Consider the following 24,654-nt stretch of genomic DNA (forward strand, 5'->3'; position numbering starts at 1 on the left):
ATCTATCTATCTATCTATCTATCTATCAATCAAACTAAATCTATCTAGCTATCTATCAAACTTTATCTATCTATCTATCTATCTATCTAAATCTATCTCTATCTATCTATCTAAATCTATCTATCTCTATCTATCTATCAAACTAAATCTATCTCTATCTATCAAACTAAATCTATCTCTATCTATCAAACTAAATCTATCTCTATCTATCAAACTAAATCTATCTATCTATCTATCTATCTATCTATCTAAATCTATCTATCTCTATCTATCTATCAAACTAAATCTATCTCTATCAAACTAAATCTATCTCTATCTATCAAACTAAATCTATCTATCTATCTATCTATCTATCTATCTATCTATCTATCTATCTATCTATCTATCTATCTATCTATCATAGCAACCACCAGATCACCCAAGCAACCACCTTGAACACCATGGCAACAGCACAGCAACCACACAGAGCACCCTAGCAACCGCATAGCAACCACCCAGAACAGCATAACAACCTCCTAGAATATCCTAGCAACCTCATAGCAATACCCTAGCAACCACCCAAAGTACCTTAGCAACCGTATAACAACACCTTAGCAACCACCTGAGTACCCTAGCAACCATATAGCAACACCTTAGCAACCACCCCGAGTACCTTAGCAACCATATAGCAAGACCTTAGCAACCGCATAGCAACACCTTAGCAACCACCCCGAATACCCTAGCAACAACATAGCAACACCTTAGCAACCACCCCTAGTACCATAGCAACCGCATAGCAACCCCCTAGCAACCACCCCGAATACCCTAGCAACCGCATAGCAACACCTTAGCAACCACCCCTATTACCATAGCAACCGCATAGCAACATCCTAGCAACCATCCCGAATACCCTAGCAACCGCATAGCAACACCTTAGCAAACACCCCGAGTACCCTAGCAACTGCATAGCAACACCATAGCAACCAAACAGAGCGCCCTAGCAACCATTTTGCAAAATCTATATCTCTGCATTAGAACATCGTAGAGACGTGGGGGTTGGTTTATATTGTCAAGTAGCCTTTGGAGTATGATTATTCGTAGCTGCCAAGCCAGTCCCTAGCAACCAAACAGTACCCTAGCAACCATTTTGCAAGATCTATATCTCTACATCAGAACATCGTCCAGACATGGGGGTTGGTTTATATTGTCAAGTAGCCTTTGAAGTGTCGCCATTGGTAGCTGGCAAGCCACTCCCTAGCAACCAAACAGTACCCTAGCAACCGTTTTGCAAGATCTATATCTCTGCATCAGAACATCGTACAGACATGGGGTTTGGTTTATATCATGGGCGTAGGTTTGGTCTCAGCTTTGGTGGGGACACTCTCAAAAAATAAAATTAAAAACTTGAGACTGTGCAATGCTTCACAACCAAACGTTTTATTAACAAATTATGTACATTAGTAATTACACTAACAAAAAATATTCTGCCACAAGGAAATCTAAATAAATAAATATAATAACCTTTTTCTAAACACTATTTACCCTCCAGTACACTCACGTTAATACCTGGGAATGTGAAATGCTGAACAACCATACAGTTTATTAACAAACAAACATAATTTACTATAGGCTACGTTAATAGCCTAATTATACTTACAAAAAACACTGTTGGCTAATTGACATTCAGTTACTTGCTAATTTAGCATTCTATCATCCTGGGTAACACATACTATCACCAGTTAATACTATTTTCCACAGTAGAATCTGCATTTGAAAGCCTGGTCAGTCACTACTGCTAGTTTATTTGTGGGGCTAGCTAATTATAGTTAAAACGGAATATTAAAATATTTTTACTCTGGCCTTTGTATGTGGTAGAGAGACAGTCCTGGTAACTTACCGTCGGCGTCGTCAACATGCGCGCGCGCACACACACACCAACCGCTCGCTGCTAGTGCAAGCACAAAAGTAGTCCCGGCCCGCGCGTGTAGCCTATAAGATACCCCGCCGCCAATCAAATTACGGCGTTTCTTGTACTGTCGTCGTCCTGGCCGTTAGAATCGATCCAAATAGCAGTGCAAAGGAGCTTGCTAAATATTGGTGGGGACAAATTTGTCATATCAAAATATTGATAGGGACTAGTACCTAGCGTCCCCCCCTAAACCTACGCCCATGGTTTATATTGTCAAGTAGCCTTTGGAGTGTTGTCATTGGTAGCTGACAAGCCACTCCCTAGCAACCAAACAAAGTACCCTAGCAACCGTGTTGCAAGATCTATATTTCTGCATCAGAACATCGTAGAGACATGGCGGTTGGCTGTTTTGACTCATGCTAGCAATCTGTACTTCCAACATGCTACACATGCTAGTGAATAGCTACATGCTAATATTGATTAGCTAAGTGTTAAAGTAGACTAACTATCTATCTATCTAAATTACTAAGCTTAAACTTTCAAACTTCAAACTTTCAAAACTACTTCAAACTTTCTGGACCAGCTTTTTCAAGCCAACTTAAAGTTTGTCTTCAAACTTTTTTATCTAGTTAAGTTGGCTTGAAAAAGCCAACTTACTGAAATGCTTATTAAACTTATTATTATTATTCTTCTTCTGAGACTAAAATTTCTAACACTAACTCGTCCTAGAGCTTTAAAGCTAGAACTACTAAATTCGGCTCAAACCTTAAGACTGTTCTGACCAAGTGTGCTATGTCTTTTCTAAGTGATCCGACTTACGGTTTTCCTAAAAATGACTATTAACGCTCGGAAAAATCCCATTGACTTTCATTGACGGAATGTTCAAATGAGCCAAGACTTTCAAATTCCAACTGTCAAAATTCAAATTTAAACTACGGAAGCCTATTAGACTCAAAAACTCAATTAGACTCAAGTGCCATTCTATGTACTATTTCTAATCCATTGAAACTCATTCAAACTCATTTATCTATCTATCTATCTATCTATTAAACTAAATCTATCTATCTATCTATCAAACTAAATCTATCACTTCTCATCTATATATATATATCTATCTATCACTTCTCATCTATCTATCTATCTATCTATCAAACTAAATCTATCTATCTATCACTTCTTAGCAACCAACTCCCTAGCAACCAAACAGAGTACCCTAGCAACCGTTTTGCAAAATCTATATCTCTGCATCAGGACATCGTACAGACATGGAGGTTGGTTTATATTGTCAAGCAGCCTTTGGAATATCATCATTGGTAGCTGCCAAGCCACTCCCTAGCAACCAAACAGAGTACCCTAGCAACCGTTTTGCAAAATCCATATCTCTGCATCAGAACATCGTACAGACATGGGGGTTGGTTTATATTGTCAAGCAGCCTTTGGAGTATCATCATTGGTAGCTGCCAAGCCACTCCCTAGCAACCAAACAGAGTACCCTAGCAACCGTTTTGCAAGAATTATATCTCTGCATCAGAACATCGTAGAGACATGGCTGTCGGCTCTTTTGACTCATGCTAGCAATCTGGACTTCCAAAATGCTACACATGCTAGCAGTGAATAACTACATGCTAATAGTGATTAGCTAAGTGCTAAAGTGGGCTAAAAACATGCTAATAACTATAAAAACTCCATAGTAACCATCTGTGACAACTACCAACCACCTAGTAACATCATAGCAACCACCCAGGTTACCATAGCAACCACCTAAAAACCACCCAGAACACCCTAGCAACTGCCTAGCAACACCTTAGCAACCACCCAGGTTACCATAGCAACTCCCTAGCAACCACCCAGAGTACCCTAGCAACCGCATAGCAACACCTTAGCAACTACTCTGTGTACCCTAGCAACCATATAGCAACACCCTAGCAACCACCCCGAGTACCCTAGCAACCATATAGCAACACCTTAGCAACCACCCCGAGTACCCTAGCAACCACATAGCAACAGCCTAGCAACCATCCTAAGTACCTTAGCAACCGCATAGTAAAATCCTAGCAACCACCTTTCCCTGACTATCTATCTTTCAAAACTACTAAACTAAAACTGAAACTTTCAAACTGAAAACTTTCAAACTTTAAACTTTATAAACTACTTTAAACTTTCAGGCTAGGCTTTTTCAAGCCAACTTAAAGTTTGTCTCAACGAACTTTTTAATCTAGTTATTATTATTCTTCTTAGACTAAAATTTCTAAATGCATCTCCTCCTAGACTGTTCAAGCTACAACCACCAAACTCGGACTAGACCTTCAGACTGTTCTGACTCGGGTTGCTATATCTTTTCAGACTGATCAGACTCACGGTTTTCCTAAAAAAGCTGATCAAAACTTGGAAAAATCCCATTGACTTTCATTGACGGAATGTTCAAATGAGCCAAGACTATTCAAACTCCAACTGTCAAAATTCAAATTTTGACAGTTGGAGAGGCTCATCAGACTCTATTAGCTGCCATTCTATGTACTATTTCTAATCCATTGAGACTCATTCAAACTTCCATTCTATCTATCTATCTATCTATTTCTCTTTCTAATCTATCTATCTATCAAACTAAATCTATCTATTTCTCTTTCTAATCTATCTATCTATCTATCTATCTATCCCTTTTCATCTATCTATCAATCTATCTTTCTTCTCATCTATCACTTCTCATCTATCTATCTATCTTCTCATCTATCACTTCTCATCTATCTATCTCTCTATCTATCTATCTATCTATCTATGATCAACTCTCATAGCAACCACCCAAAACAACCTAGCAACCACCCAAACCAACCTAGCAACCACCCAGAACACCATGGCAACTGCATAGCAACCACACAAATCACCCTGGCATCATCCTAGCAACCAGCCTGGATACAATAGCAACCACATAGCAACACCCTAGCAACCACCCCGAGTACCCTAGCAACCGCATAGCAACACCTTAGCAACCACCCCGAGTACCCTAGCAACCGCATAGCAACACCTTAGCAACCACCCCGAGTACCATAGCAACCGCATAGCAACACCCTAGCAACCACCCCCAGTACCCTAGCAACCACCCCGAGTACCCTAGCAACCGCATAGCAACACCTTAGCAACCACCCCGAGTACCCTAGCAACTGCATAGCAACACCATAGCAACCAAACAGAGTGCCCTAGCAACCATTTAGCAAAATCTATATCTCTGCATCAGAACATCGTACAGTCATGGGGGTTGGTTTATATTGTCAAGCAGCCTTTGGAGTATCATCACTGGTAGCTGCCAAGCCACTCCCTAGCAACCAAACAGAGTACCCTAGCAACCGTTTTGCAAAATCTATATCTCTGCATCAGTACATCGTAGAGACATGGCGGTTGGCTCTTTTGACTCATGCTAGCAATCTGGACTTCCAACATGCTAGCAGTGAATAGCTACATGGTAATAGTGATTAGCTAAGTGTTAAAGTGGGCTAAGAACATGCTAAAAAACTCCATAGTATCCATCTGTGACAACTACCAATCTATCTATCTATCTATCTATCTAATAAAACTTAAACTTTCAAACTTCAGACTTTTAAAACTTCTTCAAACTTTCTGGCTATGCTTTTTCAAGCCAACTTAAAGTTTGTCCTCAAACTTTTTTATCTAGTTAAGTTGGCTTTGAAAAAGCCAACTTACTGATATTGTACTTAAGCTTATTAAGTTGGCTTGAAAAAGCCAACTTACTGATCTACTACTTAAGCTTATTATTATTATTATTCTTCTTAGACTAAATTTCTAAATGCATCTCCTCCTAGACTGTTCAAGCTACAACCACCAAACTCGGACTAGACCTTCAGACTATTCTGACTTAGTGTGCTATATCTTTTCAGACTGATCAGACTTACGGTTTTCCTAAAAAAGCTGACTAAAACTTGGAAAAATCCCATTGACTTTCATTGACGGAATGTTCAAATGAGCCAAGACTATTCAAACTCCAACTGTCAAAATTCAAATTTTGACAGTTGGAGAGGCCCATCAGACTCTATTAGGTGCCATTCTATGTACTATTTCTAATCCATTGAGACTCATTCAAATTTCCATTCTATCTAATATGTCTTTATCTATCTATCTATCTATCTATCTATCTATCTATCTATCTATCTATCTATCTATCTATCTATTTCTCTTTCTAATCTATCTATCTATCTATCTATCTATCTATCTATCTATCTATTTCTCTTTCTAATCTATCTATCTATCTATCTATCTATCTATCTATCTATCTATCTATCTATCTATCTATCTATCTATTTCTCTTTCTAATCTATCTATCTATCTATCTATCTATCTATCTATCTATCTATTTCTCTTTCTAATCTGTCTATCTATCTATCTATTTCTCTTTCTAATCTATCCATCTATCTATCTATCTATCTATCTATCTATTTCTCTTTTTAATCTATCTATCTCTATCTATCTATCAAACTAAATCTATCTATCTATCTATCTATCTATCTATCTATCTATCTATCTATCTATCTATCTATCCCTTCTCATCTATCTATCAATCTATCTTTCTTCTCATCTATCACTTTTCATCTATCTATCTATCACTTCTCATCTATCTCTCTTCTCATCTATCACTTCTCATCTATCTCTCTTCTCATCTATCACTTCTCATCTATCTATCTATCTATCTATCTCTCTATCTATCTATCTATCTATCTATCTATCTATCTATCTATTTCTCTTTCTAATCTATCTATCTATCTATCTATCAAACTAAATCTATCTATCTATCTATCTATCTATCTATCTATCAAACTAAATCTATCTATCTATCTATCTATCTATCTATCTATCTATCTATCTATCTATTTCTCTTTCTAATCTATCTATCTATCTATCTATCTATCTATCTATCTATCTATCCCTTCTCATCTATCTTTCTTCTCATCTATCACTTCTCATCTATCTCTCTTCTCATCTATCACTTCTCATCTATCTCTCTTCTCATCTATCACTTCTCATCTATCTCTCTATCTATCTATCTATCTACTATCAACTCTCATAGCAACCACCCAAACCAACCTAGCAACCACCCAGAACACCATGGCAACTGCATAGCAACCACACAAATCACCCTGGCATCATCCTAGCAACCAGCCTGGATACAATAGCAACCACATAGCAACACCATGGCAACCACCCCGAGTACCCTAGCAACCGCATAGCAACACCCTAGCAACCACCCCGAGTACCCTAGCAACCGCATAGCAACACACTAGCAACCACCCCGAGTACCCTAGCAACAGCATAGCAACACCTTAACAACCACCCCGAGTACCCTAGCAACACCTTAGCAACCACCCCGAGTACCCTAGCAACACCCTAACAACCACCCCGAGTACCCTAACAACCGCATAGCAACACCCTAGCAACCACCCGAGTACCCTAGCAACCACCCCGAGTACCCTAGCAACCGCATAGCAACACCTTAGAAACCACCCCGAGTACCCTAGCAACACCTTAGCAACCACCCCGAGTACCCTAGCAACCGCATAGCAACACCCTAGCAACCACCCGAGTACCATAGCAACCGCATAGCAACACCTTAGCAACCACCCCGAGTACCATAGCAACCGCATAGCAACACCTTAGCAACCACCCCGAGTACCCTAGCAACTGCATAGCAACACCATAGCAACCAAACAGAGTGCCCTAGCAACCAATTTGCAAAATCTATATCTCTGCATCAGAACATCGTACAGACATGGGGATTGGTTTATATTGTCAAGCAGCCTTTGGAGTATCATCACTGGTAGCTGCCAAGTCACTCCCTAGCAACCAAACAGTACCCTAGTAACCATTTTGCAAAATCTGTATCTCTGCATCAGAACATCTTCCAGACATGGGGGTTGGTTTATATTGTCAAGCAGCCTTTGGAGTATCATCACTGGTAGCTGCCAAGCCACTCCCTAGCAACCAAACAGAGTACCCTAGCAACCGTTTTGCAAAATCTATATCTCTGCATCAGTACATCGTAGAGACATGGCGGTTGGCTCTTTTGACTCATGCTAGCAATCTGGACTTCAAAATGCTAGCAGTGAATAGCTACATGCTAATAGTGATTAGCTAAGTGCTAGAGTGGGCTAAGAACATGCTAATAACTCTATAAAAACTCCATAGTATCCATCTGTGACAATTACCAATCTATCTATCTATCTATCTAATAAAACTTAAACTTTCAAACTTCAAACTTTTAAAACTTCTTCAAACTTTCTGGCTATGCTTTTTCAAGCCAACTTAAAGTTTGTCCTCAAACTTTTTTATCTAGTTATTATTATTCTTCTTAGACTAAATTTTAAATTGTATCTCCTCCTAGACTATTCAAGCTACAACCACCAAACTCGGACTAGACATTCAGACTGTTCTGACTCGGGTTGCTATATCTTTTCAGACTGATCCGACTTACGGTTTTCCTAAAAATGCTGATTAAACCTGGAAAAAACTCCCATTGACTTTCATTGAACTGCCTTGGCTGATCTGAACATTCCGTCCAACTGTCAAAATTCAAATTCAAACACACAGACTCAATTAAACTGCCATTCCTATTTCCAAGCCATTTAAACTCATTCAAACTCATTCAAACTCATTCTATCTATCTATCTATCTATCTATCTAAATCTAACTCTATCAAACTAAATCTATCTATCTATCTATCTATCTATCTAAATCTAACTCTATCAAACTAAATCTAACTCTATCAAACTAAATCTATCTATCTATCTATCTATCAAACTAAATCTATCTATCTATCTATCAAACTAAATCTATCTATCTATCTAAATCTAAATCTATCAAACTAAATCTATCTATCTATCTATCTATTTCTCTTTCTAATCTATCTATCTATCTATCTATCTATCTATCTATCTATCTATCTATTTCTCTTTCTAATCTATCTATCTATCTATTTCTCTTTCTTATCTATCTATCTATCTATCTATCTATCTATCTATCTATCTATCTATCTATCTATCTATCAAACTAAATATATCTATCTATCTATCTATTTCTCTTTTTAATCTATCTATCTCTATCTATCTATCAAACTAAATCTATCTATCTATCTATCTATCTATCTATCTATTTCTCTTTTTAATCTATCTATCTCTATCTATCTATCAAACTAAATCTATCTATCTATCTATCTATCTATCTATCTATCTATCTATCTATCTATCTATCTATCTATCTATCTATCCCTTCTCATCTATCTATCAATCTCTTTCTTCTCATCTATCACTTTTCATCTATCCATCTATCACTTCTCATCTATCACTTCTCATCTATCTCTCTTCTCATCTATCACTTCTCATCTATCTCTCTATCTATCTATCTATCTATCTATCTATCTATATATATATCTATATATCTATCTATTTCTCTTTCTAATCTATCTATCTATCTATCAAACTAAATCTATCTATCTATCTATCTATCTATCTATCTATTTCTCTTTCTAATCTATCTATCTATCTATCTATCTATCTATCTATCTATCTATCCCTTCTCATCTATCTATCAATCTATCTTTCTTCTCATCTATCACTTCTCATCTATCAATCTATCTATCTATCTATCTATCTTCTCATCTATCACTTCTCATCTATCTCTCTTCTCATCTATCACTTCTCATCTATCTCTCTATCTATCTATCTATCTATCTATCATCAACTCTCATAGCAACCACCCAAACCAACCTAGCAACCACCCAGAACACCATGGCAACTGCATAGCAACCACACAAATCACCCTGGCATCATCCTAGCAACCAGCCTGGATACAATAGCAACCACATAGCAACACCATGGCAACCACCCCGAGTACCCTAGCAACCGCATAGCAACACCCTAGCAACCGCCCCGAGTACCCTAGCAACTGCATAGCAACACCCTAGCAACCACCCCGAGTACCCTAGCAACAGCATAGCAACACCTTAGCAACCACCCCGAGTACCCTAGCAACACCTTAGCAACCACCCCGAGTACCCTAGCAACACCCTAACAACCACCCAGAGTACCCTAGCAACCGCATAGCAACACCCTAGCAACCACCCGAGTACCCTAGCAACCGCATAGCAACACCTTATCAACCGCCCCGAGTACCCTAGCAACCGCAAAGCAACACCCTAGCAACCACCCCGAGTACCCTAGCAACCGCATAGCAACACCCTAGCAACCACCCCGAGTACCCTAGCAACACCTTAGCAACCACCCCGAGTACCCTAGCAACCGCATAGCAACACCTTAGCAACCAGCCCGAGTACCCTAGCAACTGCATAGCAACACCATAGCAACCAAACAGAGTGCACTAGCAACCATTTTGCAAAATCTGTATCTCTGCATCAGAACATCGTCCAGACATGGGGGTTGGTTTATATTGTCAAGCAGCCTTTGGAGTATCATCACTGGTAGCTGCCAAGCCACTCCCTAGCAACCAAACAGAGTACCCTAGCAACCGTTTTGCAAAATCTATATCTCTGCATCAGTACATCGTAGAGACATGGCGGTTGGCTCTTTTGACTCATGCTAGCAATCTGGACTTCCAACATGCTAGCAGTGAATAGCTACATGCTAATAGTGATTAGCTAAAAAAAAAAAAAAAAAAAAAAATAGTGATTAGCTAAGTGCTAAAGTGGGCTAAGAACATGCTAATAACTCTATAAAAACTCCATAGTATCCATCTGTGACAATTACCAATCTATCTATCTATCTAATAAAACTTAAACTTTCAAACTTCAAACTTTTAAAACTTCTTCAAACTTTCTGTCTATGCTTTTTCAAGCCAACTTAAAGTTTGTCTTCAAACTTTTTTATCTAGTTATTATTCTTCTTCTTAGACTAAAATTTCTAAATGCATCTCCTCCTAGACTGTTCAAGCTACAACCACCAAACTCGGACTAGACCTTCAGACTGTTCTGACTCGGGTTGCTATATCTTTTCAGACTGATCAGACTCATGGTTTTCCTAAAAAAGCTGATCAAAACTTGGAAAAATCCCATTGACTTTCATTGACGGAATGTTCAAATGAGCCAAGACTATTCAAACTCCAACTGTCAAAATTCAAATTTTGACAGTTGGAGAGGCTCATCAGACTCTATTAGCTGCCATTCTATGTACTATTTCTAATCCATTGAGACTCATTCAAACTTCCATTCTATCTAATATCTATCTATCTATCTATCTATCTATCTATTTCTCTTTCTAATCTATCTATCTATCTATCAAACTAAATCTATCTATTTCTCTTTCTAATCTATCTATCTATCTATCTATCTATCCCTTTTCATCTATCTATCAATCTATCTTCTCATCTATCACTTCTCATCTATCTATCTATCTTCTCATCTATCACTTCTCATCTATCTATCTCTCTATCCATCTATCTATCTATCTATCTATGATCAACTCTCATAGCAACCACCCAAAACAACCTAGCAACCACCCAAACCAACCTAGCAACCACCCAGAACACCATGGCATCATCCTAGCAACCAGCCTGGATACAATAGCAACCACATAGCAACACCATGGCAACCACCCCGAGTACCCTAGCAACCGCATAGCAACACCCTAGCAACCACCCCGAGTACCCTAGCAACCGCATAGCAACACCCTAGAAACCACCCCGAGTACCCTAGCAACCGCATAGCAACACCTTAGCAACCATCTGAGTACCCTAGCAACCGCATAGCAACATCTTAGCAACCACCCCGAGTACCCTAGCAACACCTTAGCAACCATCCGAGTACCCTAGCAACCGCATAGCAACATCTTAGCAACCACCCCGAGTACCCTAGCAACACCTTAGCAACCACCCCGAGTACCCTAGCAACCGCATAGCAACACCTTAGCAACCACCCTAGCACCCGAGTACCCTAGCAACCGCATAGCAACACCCTAGCAACCACCCCGAGTACCCTAGCAACCACATAGCAACACCCTAGCAACCACCCCGAGTACCCTAGCAACCGCATAGCAACACCTTAGCAACCACCCCGAGTACCCTAGCAACCGCATAGCAACACCCTAGCAACCACCTCAAGTACCATAGCAACACCTTAGCAACCACCCCGAGTACCATAGCAACCGCATAGCAACACCCTAGCAACCACCCCGAGTACCCTAGCAACCGCATAGCAACACCCTAGCAACCACCCCGAATACCCTAGCAACTGCATAGCAACCAAACAGAGTGCCCTAGCAACCATTTTGCAAAATCTATATCTCTGCATCAGAACATCGTACAGACATGGGGGTTGGTTTATATTGTCAAGCAGCCTTTGGAGTATCATCACTGGTAGCTGCCAAGCCACTCCCTAGCAACCAAACAAAGTACCCTAGCAACCGTGTTGCAAGATCTATATTTCTGCATCAGAACATCGTAGAGACATGGCGGTTGGCTCTTTTGACTCATGCTAGCAATCTCTACTTCCAACATGCTACACATGCTAGCAGTGAATAGCTACATGCTAATATCTATTAGCTAAGTGCTAAAGTAGGCTAAGAACATGCTAATAACTCTATAAAACTCCATAGTAACCATCTGTGACAACTATCTATCTATCTATCTAAACTACTAAACTTAAACTTTCAAACTTCAAACTTTCAAACTTCAAACTGAAAACTCTTAAAACTATTTCAAACTTTCTGGACTGGCTTTTTCAAGCCAACTTAAAGTTTGTCTTCAAACTTTTTTATCTAGTTAAGTTTGCTTGAAAGAGCCAACTTACTGATCTTCTATTTAAGCTTATTATTAAGTTGGCTTGAAAGAGCCAACTTACTGATCTTCTATTTAAGCTTATTATTATTATTCTTCTTCTTAGACTAAAATTTCTAAATGCATCTCCTCCTAGACTGTTCAAGCTACAACCACCAAACTCGGACTAGACCTTCAGACTGTTCTGACTCGGGTTGCTATATCTTTTCAGACTGATCAGACTCACGGTTTTCCTAATAAAGCTGATCAAAACTTGGAAAAATCCCATTGACTTTCATTGACGGAATGTTCAAATGAGCCAAGACTATTCAAACTCCAACTGTCAAAATTCAAATTTTGACAGTTGGAGAGGTTCATCAGACTCTATTAGCTGCCATTCTATGTACTATTTCTAATCCATTGAGACTCATTCAAACTTCCATTCTATCTAATATGTCTTTATCTATCTATCTATCTATCTATCTATCTATCTATCTATCTATTTCTCTTTCTAATCTATCTATCTATCAAACTAAATCTATCTATCTATCTATCCCTTCTCATCTATCTATCAATCTATATTTCTTCTCATCTATCTATCTATCTATCTATCTATCTATCTTCTCATCTATCTCTCTTCTCATCTATCACTTCTCATCTATCTCTCTTCTCATCTATCACTTCTCATCTATCTATCTCTCTATCCATCTATCTATCTATCTATCTATGATCAACTCTCATAGCAACCACCCAAAACAACCTAGCAACCACCCAAACCAACCTAGCAACCACCCAGAACACCATGGCATCATCCTAGCAACCAGCCTGGATACAATAGCAACCACATAGCAACACCATGGCAACCACCCCGAGTACCCTAGCAACCGCATAGCAACACCCTAGCAACCACCCCGAGTACCCTAGCAACCGCATAGCAACACCCTAGCAACCACCCCGAGTACCCTAGCAACCGCATAGCAACACCTTAGCAACCACCCCGAGTACCCTAGCAACCGCATAGCAACACCTTAGCAACCACCCGAGTACCCTAGCAACCGCATAGCAACACCCTAGCAGCCAGCCTGGATACAATAGCAACCGCATAGCAACACCTTAGCAACCACCCCGAGTACCCTAGCAACACCCTAGCAACCACCCCGAGTACCCTAACAACCGCATAACACCCTAGCAACCACCCGAGTACCCTAGCAACCGCATAGCAACACCCTAGCAACCACCCGAGTAACATAGCAACCGCATAGCAACACCTTAGCAACCACCCCGAGTACCCTAGCAACCGCATAGCAACCACCCCGAGTACCCTAGCAACCGCATAGCAACACCTTAGCAACCACCCTAGCACCGGAGTACCCTAGCAACCGCATAGCAACACCCTAGCAACCACCCAGAGTACCCTAGCAACCGCATAGCAACACCTTAGCAACCATCCCGAGTACCCTAGCAACCGCATAGCAACACCTTAGCAACCACCCGAGTACCCTAGCAACCGCATAGCAACACCCTAGAAACCACCCCGAGTACCCTAGCAACCGCATAGCAACACCCTAGCAACCACCCGAGTACCCTAGCAACCGCATAGCAACACCTTAGCAACCACCCCGAGTACCCTAGCAACCGCATAGCAACACCTTAGCAACCACCCCGAGTACCCTAGCAACCTCCCCGAGTACCCTAGCAACTGCATAGCAACACCTTAGCAACCAAACAGAGTGCCCTAGCAACCATTTTGCAAAATCTATATCTCTGCATCAGAACATCGTCCAGACATGGAGGTTGGTTTATATTGTCAAACAGCCTTTGGAGTATCATCATTGGTAGCTGGCAAGTCACTCCCTAGCAACCAAACAGTACCCTAGTAACCATTTTGCAAAATCTGTATCTCTGCATCAGAACATCGTCCAGACATGGAGGTTGGTTTATATTGTCAAACAGCCTTTGGAGTATCATCACTGGTAGCTGCCAAGCCACTCCCTAGCAACCAAACAGAGTACCCTAGCAACCGTTGTGCAAAATCTATATCTCTGCATCAGTACATCGTAGAGACATGGCGGTTGGCTTTTTTGACTCATGCTAGCAATCTGGACTTCCAACATGCTAGCAGTGAATAGCTACATGCTAATAGTGATTAGCTAAGTGCTAAAGTGGGCTAAGAACATGCTAATAACTCTATAAAAACTCCATAGTATCCATCTGTGACAACTACCAATCTATCTATCTATCTATCTATCTATCTATCTAATAAAAGTTAAACTTTCAAACTTCAAACTTTTAAAACTTCTTCAAACTTTCTGGCTATGCTTTTTCAAGCCAACTTAAAGTTTGTCCTCAAACTTTATCTAGTTATTATTCTTCTTCTTAGACTAAATTTTAAATTGTATCTCCTCCTAGACTGTTCAAGCTACAAACACCAAACTTGGACTAGACCTTCAGACTGTTCTGACTCGGGTTGCTATATCTTTTCAGACTGATCCGACTTACGGTTTTCCTAAAAATGCTGATTAAACCTGGAAAAAACTCCCATTGACTTTCTTTGAACTGCCTTGGCTGATCTGAACATTCCGTCCAACTGTCAAAATTCAAATTCAAACACACAGACTCAATTAAACTGCCATTCCTATTTCCAAGCCATTCAAACTCATTCAATCAATCAATCAATCTATCTATCTATCAAACTAAATCTATCCATCTATCAAACTAAATCTATCTATCTGTCTGTCTATCTATCTATCTGTCTATCTATCTATCTATCTATCTATCTATCTATCAAACTACATCTATCTATCTATCTATCTATCAATCTAAATCTATCTATCAAACTAAATCTATCCATCTATCTATCAAACTAAATCTATCTATCTGTCTATCTGTCTGTCTGTCTATCTATCTATCTATCAAACTAAATCTATCTTTATCTATCAAACTAAATCTATCTATCTATCTATCTATCTATCATAGCAACCACCAGATCACCCAAGCAACCACCTTGAACACCATGGCAACAGCACAGCAACCACACAGAGCACCCTAGCAACCGCATAGCAACCACCCAGAACAGCATAGCAACCTCCTAGAATATCCTCCCGAGTACCTTAGCAACCGTATAGCAAGACCTTAGCAACCGCATAGCAACACCTTAGCAACCACCCCGAATACCATAGCAACACCTTAGCAACCACCCCAGTACCCTAGCAACCGCATAGCAACATCTTAACAACCACCCCTATTACCATAGCAACCGCATAGCAACATCCTAGCAACCATCCCGAATACCCTAGCAACCGCATAGCAACACCTTAGCAACCACCCCGAGTACCCTAGCAACTGTATAGCAACACCATAGCAACCAAACAGAGTGCCCTAGCAACCGTTTTGCAAGATCTATATCTCTGCATTAGAACATCGTAGAGACGTGGGGGTTGGTTTATATTGTCAAGTAGCCTTTGGAGTATGATCATTGGTAGCTGCCAAGCCAGTCCCTAGCAACCGAACAGTACCCTAGCAACCATTTTGCAAGATCTATATCTCTACATCAGAACATCGTGCAGACATGGGGGTTGGTTTATATTGTGAAGTAGCCTTTGGAGTAGCTTCACTGGTAGCTGCCAAGCCACTCCCTAGCAACCAAACAGTACCCTAGCAACCGCTTTGCAAGATCTATATCTCTGCATCAGAACATCGTACAGACATGGGGATTGGTTTATATTGTCAAGTAGCCTTTGAAGTGTTGTCATTGGTAGCTGGCAAGCCACTCCCTAGCAACCAAACAGTACCCTAGCAACCGTTTTGCAAGATCTATAACTCTGCATCAGAACATCGTACAGACATGGGGTTTGGTTTATATTGTCAAGTAGCCTTTGGAGTGTCGTCATTGGTAGCTGACAAGCCACTCCCTAGCAACCAAACAAAGTACCCTAGCAACCGTGTTGCAAGATCTATATTTCTGCATCAGAACATCGTAGAGACATGGCGGTTGGCTGTTTTGACTCATGCTAGCAATCTGTACTTCCAACATGCTACACATGCTAGTGAATAGCTACATGCTAATATTGATTAGCTAAGTGTTAAAGTAGACTAACTATCTATCTATCTAAACTACTAAACTTAAACTTTCAAACTTTCAAACTTAAAACTTTTAAAACTACTTCAAACTTTCTGGACCAGCTTTTTCAAGCCAACTTAAAGTTTGTCTTCAAACTTTTTTCATCTAGTTTTTGTTGTTCTTGTCCGAGGCATAAGTACTTTCCCAAGCAAGATACACAATATACTTATTACTACTGTTCTAATCGTAGAGGATCTTAAAGTATCTTAAAAGGGGAAAAGTTATCCCTGGAGGAACAGTGAGCTTTGGAACCTCTACTTCGCCATCTTTTTTTTTTTTTTTAGCCTTCTGGGTAGTATGTTCATTTACTGTATATGTACTCAATACTTGGTAGGGGCTCCTTTTTCTTTAATTACTGCCTCAATTTGGCGTGGCATGTAGGTGATCAGTCTGTGGCACTGCTGACGTGGTATGGAAGGTTTATTTGACAGTGGCCTTCAGCTCATTTTCGTTGTTGGGTCTGGTGTCTCTCATCTTCCTCTTGACAATACCCCATAGATTCTCTATGGGGTTCAGGTCTAGTGAGTTTGATGGCCAGTCAAGCATAGTAACACCATGGTCATTGAACCAGCTTTTGGTACCTTTGGCAGTGTGGGCAGGTGCCAAGTCCTGCTGGAAAATGAAATCAGTATCTCCATTAGGGGTGAAACGGTTCTCTGTAACAAAAAAAATTGAACCGTACCGTTCTTCACTAATGGGTTGGCACGCACTTGCACCGTGGTCCATCTTGAATGGCGACATGAGTCTAGGCTAGTATGGTTTGTTGAAAATAGCAACGTGTAAAACAGACAGACAGAGTTCAGATAATGCTATGTGTTTAAACTATACTCATTAAAGGATTGCTAATTTAAACTTTCAAGAGCAAGACGCGAAAGAGAATTTGTGCGCGCTGTGAGAGGATTTGTGTGTGCGCTCATCCGAAGTGCGCGCACTCAACGGCAAGCAAAAACAGAGTCCTCTTTCATGCTGTCTTGGCAAGTATCCAAACAAACATAGTCCGTTATGTCTTGGGTGAACATATAACAGTCGAAAAAAGACAACACATGTGTAACAGTATATGTACTGGATCGTGCATTAAGTCTTAGAGGGAAAGAAGCCTAATATTCCTGCTGTCTGTGTTTTTAATGTTAATCAAACAACAAATGACAAAGAAATCACTCACTGCTCTTGACTGAATAGCTTTTGTAAATAAATAATGATTCATCTTTATTTAATGTATACAGTTAAGATAATATGAAGTGTTATTTTATATTGGATTATTTTATTAATTTTCTGTACCTTAAAACTACTGTTAGATACCTGAAAAACCTGAAAAGCACTGTTTATTTTATTTGAATCTTTGCTCTATTGTATTGATTTGTGCTGTTGCTTGTAGATTGATGATTTGTTCTTATTTTCTTTATTTTTATTTGACAGTAGTCCTTTTTTCCCTGAAACTGTGACCCTAAAACCGTGATGCATACCGAACCGTGAGTAATTTGAACCGTTGCACCCCTAATCTCCATAAAGCTTGTCAGCAGAAGGAAGCATGAAGTGCACTAAAATTTCCTGGTAGATGACTGCGTTGACTGTGGACTTGATGAAACACTGGGGACCAACATCAGCAGATGACATGGCAGCCCAAATCACCACTGACTGTGGAAGCTTCACACTGGACTTCAAGCAACATGGTTTCTGTGCCTCTCCACTCTTACCCCAGACTCTGGGACCTTTATTTCCAAATGAAATGCAAAATTTACTTTCATCTGAATAGAGGACTTTGGCCCACTGAGCAACAGTCCAGTTCTTTTTCTCCTTTGCCCAGGTAAGACGCTTCTGATGTTGTCCTTGGTTCAGAAGTGGCTTGGTACGTGGAATGTGACAGTTATAGCCCATTTCCTGAAGACATCTGTGTGCGGTGGCTCTTGATGCACTGACTCCAGCTTCAGTACACTCCTTTTGAAGCTCTCCTAAGTTCTTAAATCGGCTTCGCCTGACAATCTTCTCAAGCCTGCAGTCATTCCATTCACTTGTACACCTTTTCCTACCACACTTTTTCCTTCCAGTCAACTTTCCATGAATATGCTTTGGCACAGCACTCTGCGAACAGCCAGCTCTTTCAGCAATAACCCTCTGTGGCTTACCCTCATTGTAGAGGGTCTTGATGATCATCTTCTGGACAACTGTCAAGTCAGCAGACTTCCCCATGACTGCTTTTGGGATTACTGACTTAAACCCAGTATTGATACCCTGAGAATGGTAATTTAATAGAACTTGAAATTAAATATTCTAATAATTTGAAATACTGATTTTTTATTTTTTTATTTTGATGAGCAACAAGCTGTAACCATCAAAATGAAAACAAAAAAGTCTGGAAATATTTTACTTTATGTCTAATAAATCTAGAATATATTTATTAAGTTTTACTATTTGAATTAAATTACAGGAAAAGAAAAAAACTTTTTCATGATATTCTAATTTGAGATGAACCTGTAGATTTTTAAAAATGTACTGTAAGGGAATACTAATGATTTTATAATTCAAAAGCTATTACAATTATGAAAATATGAGCTCAAGATTTTATTACGTTTTGAGAAAATTATTACATTATGAACATTTTATTCCAAAAGTAATGTAATACTTATTACATTATGTGCAGTTTTTACATTATGTACAGTTATTACAATATAGTTGCTACAGGGACCATGTTTTCTACACCAGAAAAAGGAACACCCAGGTTCTAATTTTCCTGAAAAACAGAGGGCTGGGACCTTGACACTGCTGGCTGTAGTGTTGTCACAATACCAAAATTTTGACTTTGATACGATACCCAACTTAAATATCACAATACCGATACTTAAACGATACTATGGCAAAAACCTAAAACAGCAGGAAAAGTAAATAAATAACATATGACAGAACTTCTTTCTTTACCAGTGTGCAGGCTGATAATTCTGGATGCCATGAAGTTAGTTAGACTTAATATAATTTTTAATGTTTATTATTTTCATGCTCAATAAAATTGTAAATTTGCTAGCTTTTTTTTATACATTTAGGTGTTTTTGACAGTAAGATTATTGTAAAAATTATATTACTGTAAATAATTAGAGCAATGTTATTAAAGCATAAATTGGTTTAAAATAACTGTATATACCCTTTACATATTTATGTATTTTTAAATTAATTTTATTTTTGCAACCAAAAATCACTTATTAAACTTAGACTCAATAATACACCTCTTTGCAGAGGTCTGCTTGCACGAGTAAAATAAATAACACTCATTTAATGTTTGAGAGCATAAACATAATGCAGGTATCACATTCACTAACCACCCACTCTTTAAATTCTTTGTACAAATCGGGATATTTGACGGCAAGATGCTTTTGACTCCCTTCGCTTGCACTATTTTGTAACATCTTTTGCTTTGTGGTGTCCGTGGGCTTGCCCTGGCTGTCGGCAATGTAAGTAAAATAATGCCATATTTCGCTTTGTGCATCTGCTTTCTCAACAATTTGTGGACTGTTTGCAAGAGCACCTGTATTTGCAACCATACCTCTCGTTCCGTCACCATAAAAGCCATTGCGCAGTTGAGAGGAATAGAGACTCAATGTGCCTAAGAAGCAGCGCGCTGCACACACACTGCCCCCTGCTGTCGCACATTAGGAAATACAACTGGCACTCAAAGTACCAGTACTAATAAAATGAAGAACCGGACCGTTTTTAAAAGCAGGGTATCGCGATACCTTTCTAGTACCGTTATATCGTTCAACACTAGCTGGCTGAAGGGAATGTGAGGGAGATGGGTTTACATTAGATGACAAACTTTAACTACATTCATGTGCAAAATGGACAGACTTTTGGCACTTCCTACAAATAACTGGTCCCCTATTTTGTAAAAATCGTATCTTGTAAAAATCTATATGGTTATAGTGGCACGTGGCGATCAAGAGTGTAAATGCATTTCCTGCCACAACTGCAACGGTACCTGCAGCAGCAAAAAAATGCATTCTGGTTGAGAAATGTATACTGGTGTCATGCACTAAATACTTAATTATTTTGTAGCTGAAAGCCTGGTAGGTTGTACTTCACAACTGGGTACATTATTTAAGTTCTTAGATCTGTGTGGACTGAGGCTTATAATAAAAATGTCTCCTTCACTTTCAGAGAGAACAGGATATGAGAATGAATGAAATGGGTACCCGTGGAGCCATTAATATGGGAGGTATGATCGTAATGAGACTCCACATGCAATTAGAAACAGCTGTGTACATGTACATTTTGTACATTTTAACTAATTTTTGGGGCAATGCATCACTTGCATGGGCATTTAAATGTTGGAGCATGGCTTTGCCTCTTTTTAGGATAAGTGTCTTGTCTGGTTTGTTAACCTGGAAAATTCTTATTATGTTTTAACAGAAAAAAATCTCTAATCTCAGTTTTTCCTAAAGGCTTTTTCACACCAAACATTAATGATTATTGTGAAGAATATTTTGAATAGTAAAAATGGATTCCTATAGAATGTATCCCCATCAATATTCTTTTTACCTTATTCTGTGCATATTTACGCTATACATTAATCAGTTTGCTCCAACATTTTTTTTTTTTTTTTTTTTTTTTTTTTTTTAACACACACACACACACATCAATACAAGACAAGATCTTGACCAAAAAATGATGCACCTCTCGATGGAAATAAATGTTGTGATGTCGCATCAATCTTGTATTGACAATGCAAGAGGTGAGCACTCTGTAAAGTCAACTTCAGCACATCCTGAAGCACATCCTGAAGACTTTCAATAATATTAAGGTCTGGACTCAGAGGTGCCAATTCATGTGTGAAAATGATTCTTCATGCTCTCTGAACCATTCTTTCACAGTTTTAACCCTGGTGAATCTTGACATTGTCATATATATATATATATATATATATATATATATATATATATATATATGCTACCGCTCAAAAGTTTGAGATCTGTAAGATTTTTTATGTTTTTAAAAGAAGTTTTGTCTGCTCACCAAGGCTTATTTTATTTAATTAAAAATACAGTAATATTGTGAAAAATTATTACAATTTAAAATAACTGTTTTCTATTTGAATATATTTTACAAAGTAATTTATTCTCGTGTTGGCAAAGCTGAATTATTATCCATTACTCCAGTCTTCATTGTTACATGATCCTTCAGAAATCATTCTAATATGATGATTTGTTCCTCAAGAAATATTTGTTATTATTATCAATGTTGAAAACAGTTATGTACTTTTTTTTTTTTCAGGATTCCTTGATGAATAGAAAGTTCTAAAGAACAGCATTTATCTAAAATACAAAGCATTTGTAACATTTTACACTACTGTTCAAAAGTTTGGGATCAGTAAGAATTTTTATTTTTATTTTTTTTTTGAAGAAATTAAAGAAGGTAATACTTTTATTCAGCAAGGATGCATTAAATCAATCAAAAGTGACAGTAAAGACATTTATAATGTTACAAAAAGTTAGATTTCAAATAAACACTGTTCTTTTGAACTATCTATTCATCAAAGAATCCTGAAAAAAAAATATTGTACACAAATATTATGTACAATTGTAAACGATAAATGTTTCTTGAGCAGCAAATTGACGTATTAGAATGATTTCTGAAGGATCATGTGACACTGAAGAGTGGATTAACGATTTGCCAACACAATAATAAATTACATTTTAAAATATTTTCAAATAGAAAATAGTAATTTTAAATTGTAATAATATTTCACAACATTACTGTCTTTACTGTATTTTTAATTAATTAATTGCACCCTTGGTGAGCAGACGAAACTTCTTTTAAAAAGATTAAAAATCTTACCGATCCCAAACTTTTGAGCGGTAGTGTGTGTATATATATATATATATATATATATATATATATATATATATATATATATATATATATATATATATGTATATGTGTGTGTATATATATATATATATACACAGTGGGTACGGAAAGTATTCAGACCCCCTTAAATTTTTCACTCTTTGTTATATTGCAGCCATTTGCTAAAATCATTTCAGTTCATTTTCTTTTTTCCTCAATAATGTACACACAGCACTCCATATTGACAGAAAAACACAGAATTGTTGACATTTTTGCAGATTTATTAAAAAAGAAAAACTGAAATATCACATGGTCCTAAGTATTCAGACCTTTTGCTCAGTATTTAGTAGAAGCACCCTTTTGATCTAATACAGCCATGAGTCTTTTTGGGAAAGATGCATCAAGTTTTTCACACCTGATTTTGGGGATCATCTGCCATTCCTCCTTGCAGATCCTCTCCAGTTATGTCAGGTTGGATGGTAAACGTTGGTGGACAGCTATTTTTAGGTCTCTCCAGAGATGCTCAATTGGGCTCTGTCAGGGCTCTGGCTGGGCCAGAGAACAGTCACAGAGTTGTTGTGAAGCCACTCCTTCGTTATTTTAGCTGTTTGCTTAGGGTCATTGTCTTGTTGGAAGGTAAACCTCCGGCCCAGTCTGAGGTCCCGAGCACTCTGGAGAAGGTTTTCGTCCAGGATATCCCTGTACTTGGCCGCATTCATCTTTCCCTCGATTGTCGTCCTGTCCCTGCAGCTGAAAAACACCCCCACAGCATGATGCTGCCACCACCATGCTTCACTGTTGGGACTGTATTGGACAGGTGATGAGCAGTGCCTGATTTTCTCCACACATACCGCTTAGAATTAAGGCCAAAAAGTTCTATCTTGGTCTCATCAGACCAGAGAATCTTATTTCTCACCATCTTGGAGTCCTTCAGGTGTTTTTTTAGAAAACTCCATGCGGGCTTTCATGTGTCTTTCACTGAGGAGAGGCTTCCGTCGGGCCACTCTGCCATAAAGCCTGGTGGAGGGCTGCAGTGATGGTTGACTTTCTACAACTTTCTCCCATCCCCTGACTGCATCTCTGGAGCTCAGCCACAGTGATAGCTCCTGGATAGCTCAGTTTGGCTGGACGGCCAGCTCTAGGAAGGGTTCTGGTCATCCCAAACGTCTTCCATTTAAGAATTATGGAGGCCACTGTGCTCTTAGGAACCTTAAGTGCAGCATAATTTTTTTTGTAACCTTGGCCAGATTCTGTACCTTGCCATACTTCTGTCTCTGAGCTCTCTGAGCGGTCCTTTGACCTCATGATTCTCATTTGCTCTGACATGCACTGTGAGCTGTAAGGTCTTATATAGACAGGTGTGTGGCTTTCCTAATCAAGTTATATATCAAGTAGATATATTAGATCAAAAGGGTGCTTCTACTAAATACTGAGCAAAGGGTCTGAATACTTAAAGGGCACCTATTATGCAAAATTCACTTTTACATGGTGTTTGACCATAAATGTGTGTTGGCAGTGTGTGAGCAAAACCACCCTAGAATGAGAAAAATCCACCGTGTTTTTTTTTACAATCTCAATAATTCATAAGCACTGTCTCAGAACGCCCTGTTCTAAGATTGCTCTCACTGTGACGTAGAATTGCGCTAAGCCCCGCCCACGTGGTTTGATTGACAATCTGGTTTTGGCATAGACCCCGCCGTCGGTGATCTGTCAACCATCCTCCATTGTTTCAACGACAGCCGGTAATGTCTCCTAAGAAACATAAGTGTTCTGTTGTGGGATCTAATGATGAACATAGTAGTTTTCACTTACTTCCGACATCAGAGCCACTGAAAACGCAGTGGATGGATTTTATTTACGAAGGAAAGGCGCCACTCAAAATCCCAAAATACGTTTATGTTTGCGCGAATCATTTTTTGACTGACTGTTTTGAGAACGAGGGTCAATTCAAAGCAGGTCTTGCTTCAAAGTTAATCCTCAAGTGTGGATCGTTGCCTACTGTTCGCGATCCAAAGTCACCTCCAGAAGAAGTAAGTGTATTTAATGTTTT

At 38.9% G+C, this 24,654-nt stretch overlaps 1 protein-coding gene across 14 annotated transcripts in view; it reads left to right on the forward strand.

Moving 5' to 3' along the window:
* The window catches only part of pspc1 (paraspeckle component 1), a 146,519-nt gene that overhangs the window by 63,794 nt on the left and 58,071 nt on the right, over window positions 1–24,654 (forward strand). For 10 of the 14 annotated variants that reach the window (XR_010896674.1, XR_010896676.1, XR_010896675.1 and 7 more), the window contains exon 7: window positions 20,916–20,973. The exons of the other annotated variants lie outside the window; for them this stretch is intronic. Coding sequence is in view for 7 of the 10 variants with exons in the window: in XM_067404185.1 (XP_067260286.1) it covers window positions 20,916–20,973 (58 nt within the window). In the remaining 3 variants the exon portion in view is untranslated. The remainder of the gene's footprint in view (window positions 1–20,915; window positions 20,974–24,654) is intronic. 14 annotated transcript variants of the gene reach the window in all.

The sequence above is a fragment of the Chanodichthys erythropterus genome, chromosome 12 (genome assembly GCF_024489055.1).
Source record: "Chanodichthys erythropterus isolate Z2021 chromosome 12, ASM2448905v1, whole genome shotgun sequence".
NCBI classification, from domain to species: domain Eukaryota; kingdom Metazoa; phylum Chordata; class Actinopteri; order Cypriniformes; family Xenocyprididae; genus Chanodichthys; species Chanodichthys erythropterus.